This window comes from Halichoerus grypus, chromosome 9 (genome assembly GCF_964656455.1).
Source record: "Halichoerus grypus chromosome 9, mHalGry1.hap1.1, whole genome shotgun sequence".
Lineage (NCBI taxonomy): Eukaryota > Metazoa > Chordata > Mammalia > Carnivora > Phocidae > Halichoerus > Halichoerus grypus.
Genome location: NC_135720.1, coordinates 13152669 through 13172770, shown reverse-complemented (window position 1 = coordinate 13172770; position 20102 = coordinate 13152669). Strand labels below are relative to the sequence as shown.

Below are 20102 nucleotides of genomic sequence, written 5' to 3'. Positions count from 1 at the left end.
TTTTTGCTTCCATGACTCTTAGACCTAAAAACCACATTCAACTGGTACTTGAAGGAATGCAATGCATAATAGGTAAAGAGAGTTACCTAGGGCATGGGGAGGATCCAGCTAATGGTGCAGTGTGCACGGTCACGGGCTCAGAAAGAGGGGAGCAGCCCTGAAAAAAGATGAGATGGTAACCAATATGAACCACCACCACCACCACTGCCCCCCCACCCAGGACCATCTGGAAAGGATTCTGACTGCTACATACAGACATTGAGTGAATACATTTGCCAGGATTCCAGTGGTGCAGGCAGCTGTTGTAGCTACAATGCCCTCTAAGTGGCCTGTACCCATCTGTGGACATCACCGGAAAATTCCTAATGCTCCCTCTAATTGTTGATTGCTGTTGGTCCTCTGGTGCTGGTACAATGTCCTTCGCCAAGTACACTCTACTATCAATGCTCACCAGCTGAAAGCCACCAGGAATACACCTGGATCCAAACAAAACTAGGTTTATTAAGTTTGCTGCAGTGAAAGAGACAGTACACCACAGGAATTTTAGTTCCTGTTTAGTGATTTAAGATAGGATTCAAGGAAGCAGAGGTCTATCTGGACAGGGTGCTGCTCAAAACAAGAGTAATCTGATGTATGAGCATCCGTGGTTTTTTTTTTTTATCTAGGACACAGAATAAACAAAGTAGGGTGGGAGTCATCATTGCATAAGAAGCAGCAGTCACTTAATGTTAACCAGGAGAGGGGAGATGTTTGGCACTTTTATGGCTGTGGGTGATTTTGGTTTTATCTCTATTCAGACACAGTTACAGAGTCAACTTGTTTTCGTCTTGTGGCATCACAGACATGAAGAATTCTCCTATGATGTTAATATTCTATAGAACTTTGTTCCACAGAAAAATACCATAGCCTGGCTGTTAGCAACTAGGCTAGCTCTGTGAAAGCTGACAGGGGCTTTTTCCCTCATATTCCTCAACCTCACTACCATTATATATGATCCCCTGCTCTCTTCTGGCAATAGGGGAGGGATAAAAATGGGGATCAATGTGGGAGTAATAAAATGACATAAGATGAGAAGGTATGATTTATTTCTATTAGGGTAGAGAGAATTCCTTAAGAACATGAGATGAACATGAATGTCATATGTAAAGAGATATATATGGATGCAGGCATTTGAGTCAGGAGAATTCATCATGTTTCATCATGCAGACAGTAGAGTAGAGATTGAGCACGGTCCCTGTACTCCAGAAGCTTATAGACCAAAAGACAAAACAGCTAATTCTAATATAATCACTACATATGTTGCACAGCACTAAGATTTATTGTGCAAGTATGCAAAAAATTTATTCTCAAATTCATTAATAGTACAAGATTTGCCTTTATTGAATACTCAAGTACTTGTTGAGAGTAAATACCATACAATGTTTCATTTTCAGATTGATTGAAAATAAGCACAGCACTCCACTCACAGCCTCCAAACTCTAAAACAACTTTTAGAAATTATTGTTTTTAAGTTTTATTTATTTAAGTAATTTCTACCCCCAACATGGGGCTCGAACTCATGACCTGGAGATCAAGAGTCACATGCTCTTCCGACTGAGCCAACCAAGCACCCCATAAATTATTTTTTTTTCATAAATTATTTTTTAAATAGCATAAAATAGACACATGTAAATTTATGAAAATTACAGAGAAATTCTTGGTAGGCAATGTGGATGTTTAAAGGAGCCTATTAAAGCCACGCCTACTCTCCTTGCCAATGTTTGAACCAACAGAGAGATAAGATGAAAGAATCAGTGAATGGAGAAAAAAATATCAGCTTTATTAGGATAAGTACTTTGCTGGTAGGTATGCCTTAGATATGCAGTATTAATGATTTCTTAATTATAAATCCAGAATGAAATACACTCACCCACCTACTCATAGTCCTGGACCACTAGTGACCTCCCCATATGGAAATCAGCCCCTTTAGAATATAGAATGTGAAGTAGTTGGATATAACATGTGTTTCCTTTGAGCATCTAAGTCTCAAAAAGAGATAGGAGAAGGGATGGAGCTATACATATCCAATTCTTTACCCTAAACATATAAACTAAATATGTCACTCTTCCTCCTTTTGAAAGAAGTGAATGATGCAACAGATAAAGATTGAATGCTAGAGTCATTGATGACTCTACTCATGAAATATGAATTCAGAAGAAAAAAGATCTTTCACATCAGATAAACTAAAACCCTGAAAAAATATCTGCAACAGAGAATAGACAATCCAAGCCTCTGGTTGTGGAGGACACCCCAGAGGGAATTTCGTAACAGAGTAGATTTCCACAGTGCTGGCAGCCATGTGTATTTTCCATTCTACAGACTAGACAGAAGCAACAATGTCCATTTTAAAATTGATGCAGTGCTTGGAGCAGAGATATTAAGCTATGCCTGGGAGACCAGCAATGCTCTAAAAATTAGAAGGGAGCCACCAATGGACTATGTCTACTCAAGCCCAACCCACTGTCAGTTCTTATGAAAAACTATGGTGCACGAGGCCCAGGAGCAGATTCTAACCTCTGCTCCCGGTCAGGCTGCACAGCAGAGATGTGAACAGTCTACCAAGGAATATTAATTTCAAGGATCATCTCAAAATCAATAGTCATCATATTGTTAATGAGTGACTACACCATAAAAGAGATGGCATCTGGGGGAGAATACAATAAGCAAAAGAATTTACACTTAAGGAAACAACTGAAAAGCAATCACACAAAGACTTTAAGATGTTATATTTAATATCTTCAGGGGAAGAAAAAGAGTATTGTGCCCATGAAACAAGAAGAAACAATTAGGAAATAAGAAATGGTTATTAATAAAAAATGATGGCAGTTAAGGTCCCAAACAACATGGACTCAATCCTGGTCCCAGCAATTGCTAGTCAGGAGCCCCTAAGGCAATTTATTTAGCCACTGTTTGTCTTAGTTTTTGCATCTGTATAATGTAGATAATCATAATACCTACCTATTCATTTAATGTTTGTAAAACACTCAGAGCAATAGCTGACATTTAAGTGTCTGTGAAATATAGAAACAAATTTGAAATCCTGAGAATAACGGCCACAATTTTTAGCATTCAAGATTCTATGGGTGACCTGAAAAACAGAATGAAGGGAGGTGAAGAGTGTATCAGTGAGCTGGAAGAATATAATAAGTGGGGTAGGAGTAGAGAGTGAAAAAGGAAATAAGGTACCAGAAGGGAAGACAGAATAGCTAAGATGACTCTATTAGAAGCAGAGAACAGAGGGAATAGAAGAGAGGCAATATCTGAAGAGGTAATAGCCCCAAATTTCTCATGACTAAAGAAGGTGATGAGATTTTAAACTGGAAGGGTTCTCTGAATGCCAAGCACAGTAAATCTTTAAAAAGAAATTTTCACATTTTAATGAGGTTCAAGAACATAAAAGATAAAGGTAAAATTGCAAAGAGAGAGAGGAGAAAATAATGTGATGTAAGGGAATAAAATCAGTCCTCATCAATACCATTGGAGTAAAGAAAAAGATGGTTGGAGTAGTATTTTCAAGGTGAGCAAAAACTACTTTGAATGACAAACCAAACTAGCTATTTCAGAGGTTACATCCTCTACATCTCTAGAAGCATGTTATTTACAGATGTTGAAGTAAACGCTAAAATAATCCATTTCAAGTACTAAAATTGATCCCATGAGCAATATGAATGAGACAGAATAAGAGAAACAGGCATCTTTCATCAGAGGGTGAAATTATGTGCATGGATTTCTTTGAAAAAGGTTAAGTGTATTTTTTAAGTAACCAAATAAAATAAGCACTTTTGAGTGCCTACTGGTGGAAGAGTACTAAGACTCAGACTCTGACTCTGAGGAACTTTTTGTTTGTTAGGGGAAGGGAACACAGAACAGTGAACAGACCAGGGGTCATCCCACTTCTGTCACTCAATGATTTTACAACCTTGGGTATGACTGCGGATCCCTGAGCCTCAGTTTGCTCATCTGTAAAATGGGGATGATAAAGTGCCTGTCCCATCAATTTTGTAAATTATCTGATGCAATAACAGGCATGTAGCCAGCATTAATAAATGTTATTCTTCCCTTATATGAGACATGTAGAAGGATATTGGCCAAAATGGCCAAATCCCCTCTCTCCAGAGGCTAGAGTTCCAGTCTTTTTTGTTTATTTTATTCTTTGTACTTTCCTGTGTTATTTGATTTATTTTTACACTAAGCATGCATCATTTTTTAATTTAAAAATGCATTCAAAAAGTTTCTTAAATTATCAAAAGGACATTTTAGAGACAATTTTTAACAGTCTCTGAAATAGAATAAAAGAGGCCTTTGTGAAAAATGTGCACATGCACACACACAAACACACACACCCCATAAGTTAAATTAAAATTTGATACATCTAAGGGGCCAAAACACCACAAATAACATAAAAAGCAGTAGTCTGTGAGGAAATATTTGCCACATATACTTTTAACCTCTTACAAATCAATAAGAAAAAGATAACCCAACAAAAATGGGCAAAAAATGAAAACATATTAATGGAATAGGCAATACAACGCACCAAGAAATATATGAAATTATTTTCAACCTCTAGAGTAATCAGTAAAGTGATAACTAAAATGATAATGATATAGTATATATCACTTATAAGACTGATACATATTTTGAAGTTTTTTAACACCAAATATGGGAAGAGTGTAGGAACCAGAAACTGTCTCATGTTATAGGTGGGAGTACAGCCCCTTCGCCACATGATTAGGGAGACCCTCTCTAAACAGAAAACATGCATTGTCCATGACCCAGCAGTGCTGGCCCAGAGAAACACTTGCACACAAGCATAAGGGGTAGGCACGAAATCCATGCAGTCTTGTTAATATTGAAGAAGTCAACAACACAAATGCCAATCAGCTAAAAGGATATGTAAAATGAGGCATATTCATATAAAATACTGCTAGAGAGCAGTTAAAAAGAATGAATTAGGTCTCAGGTATTAAAATGGAGAGCCTTCAAAATCATATTGCTGACTGAAAAGCTAAAGAAGCTCAAAAATGCTGCAGACTGCATGGTACTTCTTGAGTTGAGAAAATAATGCAACATTGCACATTTTCTAAGGGTACCTGTTTATGCATATAATTATTGTAAAAGCTGTGTAACAGACCAAAGCCCTAAGAGTGTGTGTATCTGTGCTTGGGAAAGAGACAACCACTTGATATTGGAGTTGGGACTTCAAAAGGTCTTTAATATTATCCGGAACTTGTGTATAACTTGGGTTACCATAAAGGGATTGGAATGAATTTAAAGACTGAAGAGAAAAAAAGACAAGTTTGACACAATACCTATTTTAAAAGAATGACGGGCTACAGAAGATAGCACAAATGTACAACTGCATGCAAACCAGATTAACTGGAGGAGGAGAAGCAGGAGAAAGAAGAAAGGAGAAGGAAGAGGAAGAGGAAGAGAAGGAAGCAGAAAAACAAGAGAAAGAGTGAGGACAAGAAGAGTACATAGTAGTAGTAGAAGCAGCATCACAACAGTAGTTGTTATGGGAAGAGTTTAGATCACACCATGGGAAGGGCAAGAGGCATCATGAAGGGTGGTGTTTGAATTGGGCTACTGGCGATATTTTATTCTAGCTTCATTTTAGTCCCATCTTCCATAGTCACATCCTAACACTATTCATCAACAACTCCAAAATCTCCCTTTTAAGGATCCGTACTCCTTTCAGACTAATATCTCCTAATTCAGACCCTGAATCTGGTATTCCCTCAAAACTGAGTATTCCCATCCCTCATTTTAACCACTTGTTTTTCAAACTACAAATCTCAAGTGAGCACCCACCACTGCCAAGCAAATGTTTCTTTGATGGACTTACTTTCCTGCTCTCCTCTCTGCCAGGTCTCCTGCCTCTCTTGCTCCATCACCTTTGTTCATTGATGCCCCAGACTTTTACTTCATTCATTCATTTAACAAATATTTATTGTGTGCCTACACAGTAGAACTGAAGACAGTGAATGTGGATTTTTTTTTTCCTAGAAGCTTGGTGAAACAAAAAACAGAAATGGAAACCACAAAATGGAAAATGAGGTCAAGAGAAGGATTTCACTGGAAAAGTATAAGCATGCAAAAAAAGTATTCAACGAGTCTGCAGACCTTTCCTGTATCTGTCTCTCTATTTTTAGTCTTGCTGCTAGTAATAATCAAGAAGGGACCGGACATTCACATGTGCTGTGAATGCTATCTCCTTTCAGTTTCTCAAGGACATTGCTCCCATGAGTATCCTCTGTTTCCCCAGTTCATCAAATTTTCATTGCTACATGATTCCATAACACACACACGTTTCTCTGGTCTATCAGATCAAGTTTTTAAAAAATCCTTTCTTGAACTCACACTCCCTCTGTTCTGCATAACACAATATTGCAAAAGCATTCTACATCCTCCTCCCACCTTGCTTTTTAACTCTTATCTACATATCTTCCAGCCCCACCACTCCACGGCCCTTGTCAAGACCATTAATAATGTGTATTTTGCAAAAGCCAGCAAACGTATCTCTGTCCTCATTTTACTTAATCTCCGCAGCATTAGGTGAAACTGACCACTACAGACTTCATGACACTTTTTCCTTTCTAGGTTTCTTTAACCCCAGCTCTGGGTTTTTTTTTTTTTAAATCTTGGCTCTTTCTTACTTCTCCATCTTTATCAGGGCTTTAACCTGAGCCCTTTTCTCCTTCTTATAGAGACTTTCTTCTCAAGTAGTATTCCATGGCCCCAGGCTTATATATTACAAAAATGTTAACCTCTCCCAAATCCACACTTCAGTGTGTCTTCTCTTCTAGACTCCATACTCCAACTACTATTTCATTTCTTCACCAGATATCTAATAGGCATTTGGCAAAACAATAAACTAAAATACTATCTAATGCATGTATTCCCTTTCAATAATTCCTTGTTAATCCTGCAGCTCTTTTATATTTAAGACCAAACTATGGGGCTGAGCTTTATTTTCCCAAAGAAGAGGAGCCTATGAAAGAACTCAGGGAGGATGGTAAAAATTAAGTTCTTGACTGTAAAGTTTGAAAGCCTTAGTTTTAAAATGCAAGACTAGGTAGACAAAAAAGGAAAAATGTTTTGAATGAATTCTAAAAGTTTGGGCTTGATTATGGAAAGCTCAGCCTAAAGTACTGGGAGAATAGAGTTTAGGACAGAAAAAGCTAGCAAAAATTGTGATTTTCCTGCAAAACAGAGAGGAGAGAGAACTTTCTGGGCTGGATCAAGTCCATTTGAAGGATAGGATAAAGAGAACAGAGAAGTCAACTCTTTATTTGGGGCCCTGCCCTTATCACTTACCCACCTCACTACCTTACTCCAGGGGCCAACTCTTTATGGGGATATAAATCACAAATCTGTGAACCCAAAACAGTAAGAGATTTGACCTCATACCTGGCTGGAATTCTGGAACGAGATGCCTCACAGAACATCCCATAGTACCATTGGATAGTGATGGTGGAGTAAAATGGTGGCAAGGCATAGCAAGGCAGAGAAGAACTGAGATGGTGTTGCATTACATGGAAGAGATCCACAAATGGGATGTAGGAGATTATTGGAATTGAGAACTATTGTGCCATTCAGAGGCACCACTGCCACATGCAGTAAATGAGCCCTCTAGTTAATTTGTGTGGTGGAAAGCTCAGGGCAGAAACCAGAGAGGTCATGGGATTGAATCTCAGGAAGCTCCCTGTGAGTGGGAACTGAGAAGTAGGCAGAGATGGGCTCAGAATATATGAGGTAGAGCTCAAAGCCCATACGCTTTAGATCTTTTAGAAATTGATTTTTCTAAATTAAATTAAAAATTAATTTAGAAAGTAAATTTAAATTAATTGAATTGAAATTAATTAGAAATTAAAGCAAATAATTAGGTTGAGCAAGCATTAAAAATACAAATTTTTAAAAGCTGATAAATACCACAAACATCACAAAATCCATAATAATAATATTTTTATTAGTTAACTCCCCATCATACTTGGGTACTATTTTCCTAAATTTTAGGCTGTATAGTTTTTGAATGCCTCATCATTTGATACAACCTTGCATTATCATTTTCTATGGAAAAGAAGAAAACTAATTTAATTTTCCTCTAACATAGTAGATCAAAATTTATTTTTATTGATTCTTTAGAAAAATTTCTTTCCTTTACAGATTAATAGTGGAATTGTACAAAATTACAAATGGTCAAATTTAGGGAAATATCTATCAAATTTCTTATATGAGCTATAAGATTTATCAGAAAAGCATTTATCAAATAAGTAATATGTGATCCAATATGTTAGGATGCATGAAATATGCAATTTCACATATAGACATGCAAACGGCTCTAGGACTGCTACAAATTCATGCTTTCAAAATCAAGAATTCTGATAAATTCTATTTCAAACAATTGTCATGAGGAGTTTTATTACCCTCGAATAATTGCATTTTATACTATATAATGAAATATAGTCATGATAGGAAAGAACTATTTTGATTGGATATTTATAAAAGCCCACTTACAAAAAAAGTATGACTTGTGCCCACATTCTGGCTCTGACATTTCAAACCTCATTTCCTTCCCACTCACGCTCTGATGCATCCTGTGTAACACATTCATATCCTATCTCTGCCTCTCTCCTTTTCCTTTATCCCCTTCCTTCTGTCCTTTTCTGAAACATTGTCCTTCTCTGCCTTAACATCGTTCACATTTTGCATCTTACCACAAGGTGATCTCATCCTCTCGCATGATTAGAATTACCATCCAGAGGCTGATGACTTACAAATGAATTGCTCCAGCTGAAATTCAAACATGATCATATTTCCTTTGTCCCACAACATAATAATCTCAAAATCAAACTATCAATACGGAATCTGCTTTCCCTGTCTTCTTCCCTGTTAGATAATGATATTACCAGCCTCTCCATTCTTCCATACTAGAATTTATGATTCATATTATACCCTTCCTCCTTTATTCCTTATTTCTTTTTTTTTTTAATTTTATTTATTTATTTGACAGAGAGAAAGACAGCGAGGGAGGGAACACAAGCAGGGGGAGCAGGAGAGGGAGAAGCAGGCTCCCGGCCGAGCAGGGAGCCTGATGTGGGGCTCGATCCCAGGACCCTGGGACCACGACCTGAGCCAAAGGCAGATGTTTAACAACTGAGCCACCCAGGCGCCCCTCCTTATTTCTTAAAAGTAATTAAATCTTGTTGATCCTTCTTCCTAGTTATCTCAATTCACCATATGTTACATCTCTTTAAAATGATGTTACTGATTCTTTTGTGGTTGCTGATTGTGTGATGGTGGTGGTAGTGGTGATTAAGGAGTAAGAAAGAATAACTACATTTGGGGAAATATTGCATTTGAGAAGCCAATAGCAAGTGCAGATGTTCAAAAGAGAGTTGGAAAGGTAGTCATAGAACTTGAAAGAGAGGTTGTGGATCAACTACATAGAACTGATAAAGGATTGTGAGAAAGTAAAGCAAAAGATATGAACTCAGCTCTTCTTTAAAAACTATGATTCTGTTACAATATTCAATATAATGAGAAAGTGTCTCAAGATTTCCAAGATGTTCCCAGCATGGCCATTTTTGAGAAGAAGATTAAAAAGCTTTGCATACCTACCATGTTTTAGCTAGATAGTGGGCTGAATATTGCCGAGGCAAACTATTTGCGATGTTATCAACAATGCACTCCCGGAAATGTACATGGCCCACATTACAGTACAGAAGGCATGTTGTAATTTTAGGTGAAGCCTAAAGAGATGGAGGAAAAAAATCTCAAACATTTGTACATCTCTCCATGCTTCGGGCCCTTTTACCATAAAACAAGGTGATCAGACAATGTGGTTTGGAAAGCCCCTTTCAGTACCTACTTATCATTACGTGGCCTTTTTGACCAAAGTTCTTTTTAATTTGACAATGAACTGACAGGAAAAAGGGAATATTCCCTCTTTGCTTTCACTTTAAAAACTGCTGGTTCCCCTAAAAAAACGTTTGGCTTATCTTATTACAATAAAATAACCCAAATCCTTCATTCTATATTTAATTCCATTCAACAAGCATATACTGGTGCCCATCTTGTGCTGAGTTCTGTGCTGAATGGATAAATTTTCCCTATTTTTATTTCTTTTAACTTTTCCATTTGTGCTATCTTTCATATTTTACGTATAGTGAGTGATTATATGCACATCATCACCAAAAGTATAAATGAAGCCTTATATTTGTTGTATGAACTATAATAGGTAATAATTTTACAGGCAGGCTATGCCTTCTAAAAATTTATAATCTATAGCATATGCTTGAGCTTCTTCAGAAAGCAATTTTCTAATATTGATGTTGGTAGAATTGTTTCTCTTTTTTGTTCCTTCATTATTTAACAAGTACCTAGGGATATAACATTATTTGAAATTAGTGGTAATGTACACTTGATTATTTTTTATGTACAAAACTTTCAGATTCTAAAATAGAAGACATTTCTTTTTCTCCTAAAACTTCCAAATTTGAAATCTAAGATATTTCTAAGTTCTAAAAACTAGTTCTTTAAAATAAAAGCAAAACCTTCTTATCTATGAACCAAAAAGTTCTAGCTCTGAGATAAATGTTCTCATGCTGTCTTGGAAGTCAGTTCATCTAAGGAGATGAGATTTTCCTGCAAACAAAAACCTAAAGCTATAGACAAGAATATTTCAACCAGTTATAATGGTTAAATACATCAGAGGATTTAGCATAGTAATATTTTTCTATGACACATAAATATTATTTATCACAGAATTTGGCATCAAGTTCGTAAGACAGAAGCTTTTATATAAACTTCTGATGAAATAAATGTTATTCAGGTCTTGAAGTAAAATTTCCAGAAATGAAATAAAGCAGGAAATAAGCACTTCTAAAAAGCATAATCAAAAAAAAAAAAAAAAAAAGGTTAAGCAAAGTCTCTTGGCAATAATAGAAGTATCTCACTTTTTCCTCTGACCAGAGGAGTGGTGCATTGGCATGTGGCCATGTTCTCACTCCATCCTCCACCTCAGTTCCATTTCCAAAAGGAGAACTTGAAGAACCTTACAAAAATGCATACAATAAAATGAGAGAAATATAGATGAAAGTAGGCAAAAAATAAGCAACAGAGAATGAAATGATGAAATTAGCAGTAAAGTTGATACAATAGAAAAGTATTTGATTTTAATGTCATTAGGATTCTATACGATTATTAAGAGGAAACACAGATTTTACTCTGATTTTTCCGAGCCACAAATGCAAAAATACAATCACTTATATATTTCACATTTTCTATTTAAAAGTTTCATCCGTTCAATCTACTTCAAGAAAGCAGATTTTTCCCTTGCTCTGTGTGAAAGATATTTTTCTCATGAATTGTCACTAATGGGAGATGGACTAGAATGAAAGTAAGAATAAAAAGAGAGAACAAAAAATGAAGCAGGTGTGGATAAAGAGAGAGTAACACTCAACCAAAAAGTCCCTGATGGTCATCACATTCTGGTGACACAGAGACAGAGCCAATTAACCTCTGGAAGGAGATGCTTCTTTGTTTAATTTTCTATAAGCCTCTCTCTGTCTTCTTTTTTGAGCCAAACTAGCAGGCAATAGTCACTTTCTTTTTTTTTTATTATGTTATGTTAATCACCATACATTACATCATTAGTTTTTGATGTAGTGTTCCATGATTCATTATTTGCATGTAACACCCAGTGCTCCATGCAGAACGTGCCCTCTTTAATACCCATCACCAGACTAACCCATCCTCCGACCCCCCTCCCCTCTAGAACCCTCAGTTTGTTTTTCAGAGGCCATCATCTCTCATGGTTCATCTCCCCCTCTGATTTCCTCCCCTTCATTCTTCCCCTCCTGCTATCTTCTTCTTTGGCAATAGTCACTTTCTTGTCCACAGGACTCAGAGGTCTGAGGTTACTACTTTCTCCTTTTTTTAGTACAAGCTTATTAGAAATTTGGTCATTGACCAAATGACTTTGAAATAAATATAAGTGAAATATTTTAAAACATTCTATAGCAAAATGAGAAATCCCCTGTTCCTTCTTTCCCTAAGTTAGTGGAGAACATAACAGAAAATAACAAATTAGTATATGGTCTCTTTCTATGTTAATGAGAGTATCATCACTGGCTTTGGCTTTGGTTCTTAATTTAGATCTCAGTCTCCCTCTCTCTCTCTCTCACACGCATACACACATACACACAAATACATACACGTGCTTGCCTGAAATATCAGAATGAAATGGACAATAAATGAGAAATTTAAGTAGGTAGTCATGTAACCATTTTGCTCATCTAATTAATAATTTATTTTCTCTATTAAAGTTGTGAATTTCTTTATGTGAGGATGGATAGATATAAAAGTCAGGGCAGTTGGAAGAAAAGTATCTTTCCAAGCACAGTGCTGGAAAGGACTCATTGAATCCTTACTGGATTAGATACCTTTCTACTTCACTGGGATTAACAAACAGGAAAAAAGAGAGAAAAATTCCATTTGGTAAAAACATGAAAGAGCAGAAAATTAGACCAAAAAGAGGTGAAAGTCTTCTGCACATCCCAACTGGCTCTGTTATGAATTTCTAGAGAAGGTAGCGGAGCAATGTGAAGGGCTTGACATGGTACAAAACTGACAAGCTGGATTCTAGAATACGTTCTTCCTCTTTTCAACTTTCCTTGGTCATTTTTTTCTGGCCAGAGACAAGGCCATCACATTTCAAAAATTAACTCAAAATAAAACAAAGGTTTGCAAAGCCCATTGGGTATACACGAGTAATTTATTCAGTGTGGCTTCATTTAACATAGGTTGGTCAAAATCAATGATGTTTTGGCAAGTAGTAATAATTGCAAAAATGACACCAAGAATGGGTCTGAAAATAAATAGGAGTTCTTTTATAACCACAAAGAAAAGAAGGGCATTTACAAACAAAAAGTGTTTATGAAACCTGGGAGATTATTTGAGCTGCCAATGAAATGGGATTCATAATGCCTCCCCCAACACAGCATCTGGAAGCTCCATAAAACGGGTCAAACACTGAAGGTCCAGAGACTGTAATTTTTCAAAAATAATAATTGCATGGGAATATATTTGAATTTATATAGAAAATAAGCTACTCAATCACCTGGAACAGGTTTTTAAAAATACATATTAGAAAGAAAAAAAAAATACCTTCAGCCTCTGCCTTGAGGAAAAGCCCCAATTCAGTGCACACAGTAAAACAGCCAAGGTGAGAAAGGCCCTGTGAGTCCAGGAGAGACATTCCAAGGACATGCCCTGTATCCCTCCCATGTCATTTTGTCCATTTTGTCACCAAACTCATTCATGGCACAGTAAGAAGGAATAGGTACAAAGGATGGCAAGAGGCTTGTGTGTTAATATCCAGGGGCTCTACTCAGGTCCATTCAGGTCAACTGAGCACAAGGACGGTCCTTCCTTTAGCTCACTCTTTGTCGTGTTTGCTAACGCTGGTTTGTATATTCCTATAACTTATAATGTGACTCCGACTGTTCATGTAACTTTTCTGAGGCAACGTTCATACCACTGCATCAGACCCGAATAGAATGAAACGCTCGTGTTTGCTGGACTGCATGACCCCTTTTCTGATCAGACTGTCCCATTAGATTTAAAGCCGTTAGAGACATGTTGGAGGCAACTGGAATTCTCAAATCTTTGGTCTTGTATAATTCTCTTACGTGTATTTAGGAAATTGCTAAGCCCTCTTTTATATATTGCTGTGACTCAAAGTGTGAGTAATTGGGGTAAGAACACTGGCTATCTTTAGAGAAAGGCTCTTTGGATAAATTGAGAAAATTCAAACAGCTTTGTTCCTGTAAAATGCCAATTGAAACAGCTTTTGTAGATACTCACTTTTCCTCTTGTGATGTAGGACCCTAACCTAATTTTATTTCACAAACATCTCATTCCGGGGGAGAAAAATTTTTTTGACTGAAATAAACATACATCAATAAATACCTAGTGCTAAGATGAGCCTGAAGAGAAGGTTAGAGGTATTCTGAGTCATAAAACTGACAGTAAAGAACCTGATTGTTTAACATAATACACTCTTAAAGACAAGATGTGAAATGTAAGGTCGGCTGAGTAGGAAAGTGACTAAGGCAGTCAAGCACGCTTTTGTATCATGCAGGTCTTTTATCAGTGGTGTAACTACTAAGGTTTTTTTTTCCTTCTTTGTGGGAGAAATTTATTTTTATAAATACTGAAATTTTTTAACTTCTTGAGCATCCAGGTCAGTTATTCTAAAATCCCTAAAGTCATAGTTTTAATTTTGTTTTAATTTGTTTGTTGTTGGACTTGGGCGGATCTTGTCTGAATTACCTTTTTATGTTTGCCACATTTAGAGTCCTCACTAACATCAAATTGGTTTACCTCCTCAAGTTAAATGGCTTTCTCTACCTTTTCCTTTTCAAATCTTTTAAAGGAGTAAAATTTCTAAAGCAATTCAAAAGGCCCCACATCTGGGGTGCCTGAGTGGCTCAGTCAGTTCAGCGTCTGCCTTTGCTCAGGTAATGATCCCAGGGTCCTGGGATCAAGTCCCACATCAGGCTCCCTGCTCAGGGGGAAGTCTGCTTCGCCCTCTCCCTCTGTCCCTCCCCCTCTGCTCATGCTCTGTGTCACACTTTCTCTCTCTAATAAATAAAATCTTAAAAAAAAAAAGGCCCCAGATCTGACTTTTGGGCATTAACACAACTTCTGCGACTTTGACAGACAAGTTGGGGTATCAGAATTTTAGAGCTCAAATAAATAATTCGAGCCTGTTGACTCTGAGAGGGTTCATATAACTTCAGCTTCTTGGTGCTTATTGAAACCAAACAAACTTTCCTGAACACTGAGTTAAGGCCCTAAAAAAATGAGTCCATAATATTATTTCCTCCAACCAACAGCCATCTTGGGCTAAATGAGTTAGCTCCTTAATTTCATGGGACTGAAAAATATACACAGGCTAAAGTTTAAAAAGAATGATTGTACCATGTAAACAAAAAAGTCCAAGGCTTCAGGTAGATATTCCTCTCTTGCTCTCTCAAATCCACATTCTTTGTATGGGATCCACTTTCAGACAGGCTTTTCCAACAACCTTACATTCTCTCAGGTTTAATTATCTAAAAAGAGTATACTCTTTCTTCAGAAGTCTCCCGAAAATTTTATTGGCTCTGGTTGAAACATGAGACCAGCTCTGAACATTCGCCATGGCCCCAATCACTTTACATCTTGATGCATTGAACTAGTAACAGAGCCCACTACAAAGCCTACAGACTAAACATGGAAAAGGCATTGTTTCCCAAGTGAAATTGAGTACCGTTCCTAACATTAAGGTAAACAGATGTGCAATGTCAGATAATCTGACAACTGGACAACACATTAGCAAGGTGCTCCTCTACCATCATATATAACTTATTAGTGTTGTCATTGTACCTGCTCATCTCTTCTAAGTTCTAATTTCTGTGGCTTTGAGAACATTTAACACTCCTAGATACTTAGACAGGGGAAAGAAAAACATATTTCCAGGCAAAGACTTAATTAATGTTCATAACAGCTAACTTTCAGTATCCAAAAAGGAGATGCAACTCAATTCCCATTAATAGATGAATGGATAAACAAGTCTGGCTTGTTTATCTATAACCACACAATCATATCCATACTCAGTAATAATAATAATATGCATACTTAGTAATAAAAAAGAATGCATTGTTGATACATGCAACAAGATGTGGATGAATCTCAAAATATTATGCAGAGTGAAAGAAGCTAGACAAAAAAAAAAGAGTACATACTGAATGATTCTATTTACATAAAATTTTAGAAATGAAAACTAACCTATCATGACAGAAAGCAGATCAAGATCAGTGATTGCCTATGGGTGGGGGGTCAAGTCAGGGAAGGGAAGATGGAAAGATTTAGGAGCTTCACAAGGAAATTTCTGAGGGTGATGGATATGTTCATTATCTTGATCAAGAACTGGCATTTTTTGTGGTAAAGGGCAAGATAGTAAATATTTTAGGCATTGCAGGCCATATGGTCTCTGTCACAACTACTCAACTCTGCCACTGCATCATCAAAACAGCTATAGATAAGAAGTAATTAAATGAATGTGAGTGTGTTCCAACCAAACAGGCAGCAGCCCAACCCAGCCTGCAGGCTGCAGTTCGCCAATTCCTGATCTTGATTAAGATAATTGTTTTGCAAGTGTGTACATATGTCAAGACTTATCAAATTGTACACTTTAATTACATGCCATTTATTGTATGTCAATTATGCCTCAATAAAGCTATTAAAAAATAAAAACAAAACAAACAGCATTAGCTTCCTCATCATGGGTTGGATAAAGTTCATGCTTCTTACCATGGCATACAAATCCCTCCATGAACTGGCCTCTGTATTCCTACCCAATCAGATTTATTGCCATTTTCTGGTGGGATTTTACCTTTTGGCAGTGCCAAAACACACACATCATGCTATTTCAACTCTATGCCTTTATTTAGGTGTTCTATCTAGAATAACCTACCCTTACCAGTGTAAGATTAAACTTGCACATTTACAATTCCAAGATACCTTCCTTCTTCCCTTATCTTACTCCTTCATTTCTTCTTGTGCCACCATTATAATCTGTGTGTGTGTGTGTGTATACACAGATATATATTTATACGTACATATAAACACACTTGCACTATTACATTGATATATATATACATACACATTCTTGCATGATTACACTTTTCCATACTTTTAACTATATATATCTGAAATTTTTCTTTTACATATGTAGAGTTAAAATGAATTATCATTCATTCTATATTCATTTCATGAATATCAGTAGACTGGGATATATGACTGAGCACTCCCTGTGTCTATTACATCTATCACAGTGCCTGGCACCTTAAAGAAACAATAAATCAGTATGGCAGCTGATATTAAGGCCATCTTACAGATTATAAAACTGATAGGGAGAGAAACTGTATTTAGTTCATAGACACATGGTTATGAATAGCCAATCTAGTATCAGAAAAAAGTTCTTCCATATCTAATCTCAAGTGCTTTCCACTAACCCTCACAATATTTTTTATTATCAGAAGCTTATCTACATTTCACATTGGTCTTTTTCTGACTTTGCCACCACTCCTCTTTCACCTAGATACACCAAAATGAAGACTGCCACCAACATCTACATTTTCAACCTTGCTCTAGCAGATGCCTTAGCAACCAGTACCCTGCCCTTCCAGAGTGTCAATTACCTAATGGGCACATGGCCGTTTGGAACCATCCTCTGCAAGATCGTGATCTCCATAGATTACTATAATATGTTCACCAGCATCTTTACCCTCTGTACCATGAGTGTCGATCGTTACATCGCAGTCTGCCATCCCGTCAAGGCCCTGGATTTCCGTACTCCCCGCAATGCCAAAATTGTCAATGTCTGCAACTGGATCCTCTCTTCAGCCATTGGTCTGCCTGTAATGTTCATGGCAACAACAAAGTATAGGCATGGTAAGTTGCAGACCTGAGGGATGAAGGGTTTATAGACTGACATGCTGGTGAAGTCATGAGTGGTCCAACTTCTTAGTCAAATTGTAATATCAGTGATTTTTTTCTAACAGAATGCCTTTGAATCTTTTGTAATATGAATTCTCCCCTAAATTTTAAGCACACTAAACATTTTAAAGAGACTATAATCTACTGTTTCCTGATTTCTCTGCATTGACTTCATCAAAATGAGGGCAAACTAAGAATATAGCTCTTACAAGAATGATTAGACTTAAACCCCAAAAAACATTAAGTTGTTTTAAAATTTCAAGTGGCTGCTAACATGACAAATTTATTTTTCTAGTCCTCATATCAGAATGATGAACCACCCATCAAAAATGGAATGAAAATATCCATTAGCTGGAACCTCCTACAGATTTTGGACAGTGATTGTATTTTTTATGTCAACATAGACCCCATAGAGGATCTAGCTTACAAAAGGTTCCACAATTGTTGACTGAATGAAAGCTTAATGTGATCAAAATGGACCAAAAAATGAGATATTTAGAAAAAAAATCTAAAAATAACTCTCCCTGAAAATCAACAGAGAGCTGAGTTTCTCCCTCAATTTCTTTAAATCTTCCCCTATTGGCTTCCCTTAATGGATTTAAGTTAGCTCTGGTCAAAGCTATAATTAGATGTTGCTGCTAATTCTTCCTTATAATTATTGTTTTCCAGGTTCCATAGATTGTACACTCACATTCTCTCACCCAACCTGGTACTGGGAAAACCTGCTGAAAATTTGTGTTTTCATCTTTGCCTTCATCATGCCTGTCCTCATCATTACAGTGTGTTATGGACTGATGATCTTACGCCTCAAGAGTGTCCGTATGCTCTCTGGCTCCAAAGAAAAGGACAGGAATCTGCGAAGAATCACCAGGATGGTGTTGGTGGTTGTGGCTGTGTTCATTGTTTGCTGGACTCCCATTCACATTTATGTCATCATTAAAGCCTTGATTACAATCCCAGAAACTACATTCCAGACCGTTTCCTGGCACTTCTGCATTGCTCTAGGTTACACAAACAGCTGCCTAAATCCTGTCCTTTACGCATTTCTGGATGAAAACTTCAAACGATGCTTCAGAGAGTTCTGTATCCCAACTTCCTCCACCATCGAGCAACAAAACTCCACTCGAGTCCGTCAGAACACTAGAGACCACCCCTCCACGGCCAATACAGTGGATAGGACTAACCATCAGGTATGCAGCTTCTAGAATTGGGTACACCTACTGGGGATGACATAAAAATTATAGAGTTTGTACCAATCCAAGTTTTAATCCATTAGAAGTGAATCAGTAACTAAGGGATGAAGGTTCTCCCCCTGTGAGGACAGAGGGAGGAGAACAGCAAATTATGGTCATTGTGACAGAGAGGTACTTTACATTTTATAAACAGCTTTATGTATTTGTATGTATTTATTTAGAGATACACCAACTAGAAATTCATAAAGCTGCTAAAAAGCAGTATCTTCACAGCTGTTGCTTCTATGCAAAATTAATGATGTTAGCACATTGTGGAAGTGATGCTGTTCTAGAATTCTTCTCATTTTCCCCAATGTTTATGTTTCATGCGTATCATTGCAAGTCAGTCCTGTTCTGGTTCTGTGGTTAAACAGAAAAGGTCATCACTTCACTCACTGTGGTGATGGGTGCCAGATGTTCCCAGCAAGTCAGTGTCACAGCAAAGGAGAAAAGACCAAAAAAAAAAAAAAAAAAAAACCAAAAACAAACAAACAAACAAAAAAAACAGCCAGTCCTAACTTGTTCAGCCATTGATTTGTCAATCTTTATACCTGAACTCTAGAGGAAACATCAAACATATTACTTAATTATTAGAACTAACTTACTTTTTAACAGTCATTATCCCAGTTAGAGTTAATAGGGTGAGGAGTGACTATTTTTTGGTATATTCCTATGTGCAGAGTACAGAGGGCAGCCTGCATGGGAGAGGCAAGATTTATACACAGTATTATAATCACAGGAGAATCAGAAAAGAGAAAAATTTGTCTCTAAGTTAATATGATCTTGATAAGCCAATGATGTGCAAAATTTGGTATCTGATAGAAGGTAAATCAAACATATCACTTAACTCTTAATATTAATTTAAATAAGTAAACTTTCAAATAATAGTGTCAGCATCCAAAAAATCCAAAAAAGCCTCCATAATTTTATAACACAGAACTCAAATTTGAGCTTCCAGTGAAGTAAATCCTTGAGTCAGAACCTGGTCAGAGGCCAGGACTCTGAGAACAGATGCCTCCATAAAAACGACTGGAAGTCTAATTGAGGAGGCAGACGGAGAGCCTTACAGTACAGAGCGGCTGCCTCCTCTCCATTTTCTTTTCCCCAGGCCCCACTCTGTCTCCCCCACGCCCACTACCGGCCCCCAGCCCAGCCCCACCCAGGTTTACCCTTTCCTACTGACAACAGGCCTAGCTTAAGGAGGCCCACGTGGTCTGCCATAGGGGGCGCTAATCCTCACACCTCTGCTATTAAATAATGCTAAAAGGAACACTGGAATTTGGG

At 37.1% G+C, this 20102-nt stretch overlaps 1 protein-coding gene across 1 annotated transcript in view; it reads left to right on the top strand.

The window, feature by feature from the left end:
- The window catches only part of OPRM1 (opioid receptor mu 1), a 67088-nt gene that overhangs the window by 30582 nt on the left and 16404 nt on the right, over positions 1–20102 (top strand). Inside the window, 2 exon segments of the mRNA XM_036100230.2 lie at positions 17189–17541; positions 18256–18776. Of these exon segments, the coding sequence (XP_035956123.2) occupies positions 17189–17541; positions 18256–18776 (874 nt within the window).